The following is a 7,909-nucleotide window of genomic DNA, read 5'->3' on the forward strand; positions in this document are numbered from 1 at the left end:
TACAACCTCTCCACCGCACTGAACAGGAGTAAATGAAAGAAGGAGCCGCAGAGCCGGTATTTATAGAGCTGCCTCGTCTCTGATTGGACGACGGGAAACGCGACCTCATTGGGTACCGTGAAAATCCCCGCCTGGTCGCAAGGAAGCCGAATTCGCCGCTGCCTGCACCCCCCCCTCCCCACTCCCACCAGGGCTCCCGCGGCGCGAGTCCAACGCCTGGGGGGCGGGTATTTCAGACACGGTGTTCGTATCCCTTCAGCTTTTCCGGCTTTCCCTCTCCGCCAGGCTCCTGACAGATTAAAAGCCGTGTGGAGGCTCAAATTCAGGAGCTGTTCTTAAAACCGCAAATTATTTTAACAGATTTTTTTTTTTTTGGTGGGCTGACAACAAAAGAAGAAAAAAGTTCCTTCAATGCCGCACAGAGCTCCCTGTTACAGTTACAGGCACATTGTCCCTGAGGGAAAGATAGCCTGGTAAATCAAAACACAGAGAGAGATGCTTAAGAAATCCTGTAATCAAGTAAAATCGTGACTTTGAGAATACTTAAGACAATGAACTTATTTGTGACATGAAGAGCTTAAAAAGGAATACGGTATTACTCAATTATTTAATTTGCCCCTACTTGTTAACGCTGTGAGAAAACCAGGAGTGACAGCGAATATTTATTCATCGCCGTTGTCTGTGAGTGGTCAATGACTACCGATAGTTTTACGTAAACCCGAAAAAATGTTTTTGCCGTTTTTTCCTCCGGTGATGAAGGAAACAGAAGACCACTGCCTTAGAAGCGCTCCCCGGACGAGAATGGGGGAGAATTGCGAAAAAAGCCTTCGCGCAAGACTCCTTTTGACGCATTTTCTTAAAATGTGTTGCCAGGGACGTAATTTTCGGTCATTTGTCGTGTCGTGTCCCCCTCCCCCCCAATATGTACTTTACAAAACTGTATTAGTTTTACTCCTGAAATTGCTTTTAAAAAGAAAAAAAAAAAATCGACATGAAACTGAGGATAGGTTGTAGTCAAGAAAACAGTTTATTTAGAAGTATCAGAAAGAAAACGTTCATCTCAGCAACTTTCATATTTCTCCCTAGGTGATACATCTGTTTCCCTTTCTTCCTTGCAGTGGATTATCTATTCTTCAGTTATATGAAAGCTTTAATGTACAAGACATTTAATAGTATTCCAGATAATTATGCTTAAGTCGGCGAAGATTTAAAAAAAAAAGTAAAGAAAACATTGTTTTGATTACAAAGAGCACTTCAAACAGTATTTAGGGGTATTTAAGGAGTACACAAAGGCAAAAGCGTGTCTTACACAGCAAAAACAACTTCGCCATTAACAGCAAAACTAAAATATTGGATTGCACGTATCTAACCAGAAAGCTTTTTAGCAGTATTCCGTAATCATCAGTTTCAACAAGCTTTGGAAACGGTATCGTAGATGCTTCAGATGACCCTCCAGAAAAAACAATGTCACAGCTCTTCTTAGAACGAAGTGGGTGGCTCTTAAAAGAGCCTTTGGGTTCTTGAGATGGTGCGGGAGCGGAGAGCTTTAGCCGCCGAAGCCGTAGAGGGTGCGTCCCTGGCGCTTGAGGGCCTAGACCACGTCCATGGCCGTCACCGTCTTCCTCTTGGCGTGCTCGGTGTAGGTGACGGCGTCGCGGATCACGTTCTCCAAAAACACCTTCAGCACGCCGCGCGTCTCCTCGTAGATCAGCCCCGAGATGCGCTTCACGCCGCCGCGCCGAGCCAGGCGGCGGATGGCCGGCTTGGTGATGCCCTGGATGTTGTCGCGCAGCACCTTGCGGTGGCGCTTGGCGCCCCCCTTGCCGAGCCCCTTCCCGCCCTTGCCTCTGCCAGACATTGTGCCGCCGCTGAAACCCGGGGAACGAGTGTAGCGAGAGCGGAGCGGCGCGGCGGCCTTTATGTGGTGGGAGCCGACCTGGTTGGGGACTGCAGCGAGGAGGGGCGGGGCTTGGGGCTCGCTCCCGCCCGTCCCCCCGCTTTTCCTGTCGCGCGCCCCGCTGGCACAAAAATGCGGGTTTCATGCGAGTTTCCCTTCCCGCGGCACAAGCGGTTCGGTGTTGCTGCCGTTTTTCTGTACGTTCGTTTCTTTCAGATAGCAAAGCCGTTGGGTCTGCGCGTATAATAGTTTATATATTTTTTTAAATCTTTGATAACGTCGTGATCCTTTAGAAGAAAAACCTCGATTATAGAAAGGTATCCCAGTTACTGAATCACTTAAATTACTCTTTAATTTTTTACTATAATTGTTATTTTAAAATACGGGTATGTGTTATGTATTGCAGTTTCACCTGGTTGCATTGATTCTTACATGTGGCTTCAGTGTTTTAAACAGCTGCTCCTCATGGTTTTTTAATGGAGCATGTCGGAGCAAAATCTGTCCAATCGTGTTTCTCAGAAATTCTACTCCCCCTTGAATTTCTTTCTCATCTCCATTTCCCGTCCTTTCTGAACGTTTTCTCAAGGAGAATTTAGCAGTAAAGGTACACTAATCGAGAGTTCAACCCCTACGTGCTCCATTTCATTTTTTTTAAGGTAAAACGGTTCTTTTGGACGAAGATTTTTACTATTTTTTCTTGTGGTGGCATAGACAATAACGTGGCTATTTTTTAGAGAGATTGAAAAATGAAATACGTAAAAAGAAGGGTAGTTTTGTCCTTCAGGGGAAGATATTAAACTCTGGTTTTGCTTTCTTTTGAGGAGGAAAATCTTCTGAGGTTTTACTGTTGAAAACAAGAAACAATATTTAACAAAAATCATTCGGTAGCTGGCTTTCGACCTGAAAATGATCAGGACGGGTGAAAAAGATTTCCAGTATTGAGCGTTTGCTGCCCTCTCATGGACGTTGTTTGGGTTTTTTTTCCCTTACAAGCTGAGCGTCTTTATATAATGTATCCTTTCATAAAGATACTACATAACATTAATCAATAAGCAATCTCTATCTTCGCATAGGCCACAGATAGAGATGTTCCATCTGCTAGCAGAGAAATCACTGTTCTAGTGGCCCCTCACTGGCAGATGAAAATAATGTAGTCTGCCATGTTGTTCATGCACAATCTTTTCAGCATAGGTCCAAAGGAAACTCAAATGGGGCAAGACAACCACCAAGACTCTGAAGGAGACATCCTAAAGGCTCAAACCAGTAACAAATGTTCCACAAGGAACTTGACAGTATCCTAGGTTGGGCTATGGAGATAATTCTGGAGTACAGTGGGGATGCCATGGCTAAGTTCATGGTGTTCCCTTTCCACAGGCCAGTTTGCTCCTTCCAGAGAGGGAAGTTCAGTGACGATGGCTGGACTGCTGTGGGATACCAGGCCACCGTGAGAAACTGGGAACTCTGTAGTCAGGTTCTCTGTCATTCCCAGGAGATTTCGAGAGCAAGGTAGCTATATCCTGCGCTGGTGAGGAAAGACACTTGGTGTAACATTTGCTCCAGGTTTATTCTTCTCTGAGTACACAGGCAAGTCCCCAGGATGTTACTAACAGGGTAGTTTAGCACTGCCTGCTGCAGAGCTCCCTTAACCCACTCTGCCATGAAAATCCAGTTCTTGAGTCTGCTTAATCCTTGGAATCTGACTGGATCACAGGTCCCCCCTGGGAGTTATTACCGCTTGCAGACCCCTACCATGAGGTTACCAGATAATCCCGGGCTTCACCAAGTCACATCACCATGCAGTCCCTGATGAGTTGTCCAGCTCTAGAAAGCTGAATTTTTGTTTCTGCTTTTTTTCATGGGATAAAATTAAGTTACAGCTTCATTCTATGACCCTGTTCCATAATGAGCTGCTTCTGCCCAGGAATCTGTGACTAAATATAATATTTCCCCCTGTCTCTTGCTGCCTGTCTCATCTCCATGCTCTCCTTGGCAAAATGTCACAATCCATTTGGAAATGGATTTTTTAAAAATAAATAGATACGAACTTGTTCATAGCACTGTTTTTTAACTCATGACAGAAATTCATCTAATAAAGTGAAGCAAGGCTGGACCCTAGTTCCCTCTCTTCTTCCCTCGCAGGTGATTCCAAATTATACATCAAATTTCATCTGGTCTACTAGGTCTGTCTGATAAAACTAAACTGTAACTGGAACTTGAGATAGAAATGTAACATCTTCTGGAAAGTTGCTAAGATTCACAGAATCATTTGCATTGGAAGGGACATTCAAAGATCATGTAGACTAACCCCCGTGCTGTGGGTAGGGACATCTTTCACTAGATCAAGTGAAAGCCCCGTCCAACCTGACTTTGAGCATTTCCAGGTATGGGGCATCCACAACTTCTCTGGGAAACCTGATCCAGTGTCCCACCACTTCCACCACAAAAAGTTTCTTGCTTGTGTCCAATTTCAGTTTAAAATCATTGCCCCTTGTCCTGTGACTACAGGCCCTTCTGAAAAGTCTTTCTCCATCTTTCTTATAAGCTCCCTTCGTATTGAAAGGCCACAATAAGGTCTTGCTGCAGCCTTCTCTTGTCCAGGCTGAAAAAACCCAACTTTCTCAGCTTTTCTTCACGGGAAAGGTGTTCCAGCCCTCTGATTGTTTTTCTGGCCCTTGATGGGGTTCACATGGGCCCACTCCTCAAGCCTGTCAAGGTCTCTCTGGATGGTATCGCTTCCCTCTAACAAATTAGCTGCACCACTCGGCTTGGTGTCATCCACAGACTTGCTGAGGGTGCACACCATCCCACTGTCTATGCCACTGATAAAGATATTAAACAGTATTGGTCCCAGTACAGACCCCTGAGGGACACCACTCATCACTGGTTTCCATCACTCATTACTGGTTTCCATTTAGACATTGAGCCGTTGGCTGTAACTCTTTGGATACAGCCATCCAGCCAATTCCTTATAATTTAACAAGCCATTCATCAAATCCATACTTCTCCAATTTAGAAGTAAGAACATTGTGGGAGACCATTTCAAAGGCCTTACAGAAGTCCAGGTACATGACATCAGTCGCCCTTCCCTTATCCACTGGTGCAGTCACTCCATTGTAGGAGGCCACTAGATTACTCAGGCATGATTTGCCCTTGGTGAAGCCATGTTTGCTGTCTCTAATGACCTCCCCGTCTTCCATATGTTTCAATATAGCTTCCAGGAGGATCTGTTCCATGATCTTACCAGGCACTGAGGTGAGGCTGACTGGTCGGTAGGTCCCGGGGTCCTCTTTATTATCCTTTATAAAAATGGCTGTGATATTCCCTTTTCTCCAATCTCTGGGAACATCACCTGACTGCCATGACTTTTCAAATATGATGAAGAGTGGCTTAGCAACTATCTCTGCCAGTTCCCTCGGGACCCTGGGATGCATCTCATCAGGCCCCATAAACTTGTGTTTGTTCACGTTCTTCAAATGGCCTCAAACCTGATCTTCTATGATGGGAGGGACTTCGTTCTCCCAGTCCCTGCACTGAGGTTCAGGGACTTGAGAGATGTGGGAAGAGAGATTGCCAATGAAAACTGAGGCAAAAAAAAATGTTGAGTATCTCAGCCTTTTCCATGTCAGTTGTCACTAGTTCTCCTGTCATATTTATTGGGAGGAGAGGGGCACAGGTTTTTTTATCTTCTTTTTCTGAGGAAAAAAAAAGATTTTTTACTGCCCTTGTGTAGCTTGTTTTTCCCGCCCAGGCAACCAGGATTTTTGGGGTAGTTGTCACATGGAGTATTTAGTCAGCTTTTCTTTGACACTGGAGAAGAGGAAATATGTCTGAAACACACCCGCTTTTAGTGAGAAAACTCTCCTGCCTCTGGAGTGCACGAACTCACCAGATCTGGTCCTGACAGGAGAGAGATGCTGGTGATACTGAAGTGTTTTCTCTGACAGGAGAAAAATATTTAAGGAGTTAAGAACCAAATGGCCAAAGGCAGGCAACCAGGAAATGGGCACAGAATTCTTTTATGAAGATGGTAAATCTACGGTGGAGAAAACAGAGAAGCAGGGAAGAAGTGGCAACACACCACAGTGGCAATGGCAATGTGCATTTTTACTAGGGCAGTTACATAAAACCGAGCATGAATGTGCAGTATGCAGACCAAGTATAATTGGTTGACTAGTGCCAGCATACACTGGTTGCTAAAAGAACAACAGGAACTCCTTCTTTTATGGCTAGTGCAGGTCCTGACCTATGCTTTGTTTATTTTTCTTGTTTTCAGTGTTTGATGAGAACAATAATCCTATTATTATTTTTGTATATTTCATTTTTTCCGCAGCTCCTGGCAGCCCAATCCTGAAATCGTTGAAAAGCAAACCCTGCAGTCCTTGGGAAAACCAAGCACTGGGGTTTCACCGATGTTCCAGCAGAAGGCCTGCAGGAGTGATAAGAAAAGCTTGCGAGGCAGTGGAAGTGCAAAGAGATCACAAAAAACAATCTGCAAAGTGAAAATTAGAATGAAACACAGCTCCAAATCTAGAAAGAGTTGTCCAAAATTGAGTATGGAGAGTGAATGGGGATCCCAGGAGGAATCACACCAATTACTTTTTTGTGCTTTGACAACGTGGTCTGGAGAAGAGGGATCTCAAATCCCCACGGAGAAACGTGGCTGGTATCCCCCAGTGCCCAGCACTGGTCTGGGCGCATTGTGATCTAGGTAGTAAAAGAGAAACTTGGGGCAGAAAAACTCTGTCCTGTAACCTTGCTAAGTCAAAGGTGTCTAGGTGAAAAGTGATTCTGTACCTGAACTCAAGCTGCCCCAAATCTGTACTACCATGTGAGCAGCAGAGAACAGGTCTGGTGTTAATGATATTAACTATTGCACATATTGCACTCTTACTTTCAGAGACTCCATACTGGCTGTCCCCACCTTCCTGTCCATACTCTATAGCTGTCTCCCCACTCAGCTCCTTCCTTTTGAGAACCTGTAAACTTAGTCTTGAAATGTACGTATTTACATCTCTCCATTTATTCAGCCCAGGATACTGTGAAGGGCTTTTCATCTGCTTTATTCAGCTTAAGGTGTTCACTACTACTGAGGATATGTAACAACAGCATATCCCTATTTTAAACATCTTTGCACCTGAATTAACATGGTTCAGCCTTTCATAGAAGACTAGCTTCCAATTTTCTCTAACAAATTCTGCTTTTTTATGTTAGTATTGGAATAGTTTCACTCGAAATAAAACTCCAGTTTTGACATTTTTAAGAAGTAAACCTCTAAGAGAGACCTTTTTACTGTTTTTTGAAGACACGCTGAGGCCATGGAGAATAAACTCTTACTCTCACATGACAACAACTACAGTAAAAGACACAGAGATACACAAAAAGCATGGGAGTAACAGAACCCACTAACAGAGAACAAAGAGATAAAGAAATACATGTACAGAAATCACCTGGTTTTGTGGTAATCTGACAGGCAATCTGGCTTTGTGGCGACTAATGCCGATGAAAAATTCTGTAACCCCGTAAGACAAATGTGGGGAATAGGGGTTGTGGTCATTTCATCTGTCCTGGTTTCGGCTGGGATAGAGTTAACTTTCTTTCTTCTGGTGGTTGGGGGAGGTGCTGTGTTTTGGGTTTGGTATGAGAGGAGCGTTGATGGCCCATTGATGTTTTGGTTATTGCTGGGTGGCGCTTGCACCGGGAACTTTTCGGCCTCCCATGCTCCGCCGGGTGCACAGGAAGCTGCGGGGGGAGCATAGCCGGGGCAGTTGACCCAGCTGGCCAATGGGGAACCCCATCATGCTCAATATAAAAACTAGGTGGAGGGCTTTCACGTCTGAGGCGTTGGTTGATGGGTGGTGAGCAGTTGCATTGTGCTTTGTATATTCTATTATTGTTGTTATCATTGTTATTATTACTGTTCTACTTTGTTGTATTTCAATTGTTAAACTTTTTTTATCTCAACCCATGCGTTTTCCTACTCGTGCCTCTCGATTCTCTCCCCCATCCCACCGG

General features: G+C 44.6%; 1 protein-coding gene across 1 annotated transcript; it reads right to left on the reverse strand.

Moving 5' to 3' along the window:
- Nucleotides 1-1,471: 1,471 nt before the first annotated feature.
- LOC104071951 (histone H4 type VIII) lies at nt 1,472-1,865 on the reverse strand. Its single transcript, XM_009581874.1, has one exon. The coding sequence runs from the start codon at nt 1,856-1,858 to the stop codon at nt 1,592-1,594; it is 267 nt and encodes an 88-aa protein (XP_009580169.1). The 5' UTR covers nt 1,859-1,865; the 3' UTR covers nt 1,472-1,591.
- Nucleotides 1,866-7,909: the final 6,044 nt, after the last annotated feature.

This window comes from Fulmarus glacialis, unplaced genomic scaffold, assembly GCF_000690835.1.
Source record: "Fulmarus glacialis isolate BGI_N327 unplaced genomic scaffold, ASM69083v1 scaffold5747, whole genome shotgun sequence".
In the NCBI taxonomy this organism is placed as follows: Eukaryota; Metazoa; Chordata; class Aves; order Procellariiformes; family Procellariidae; genus Fulmarus; species Fulmarus glacialis.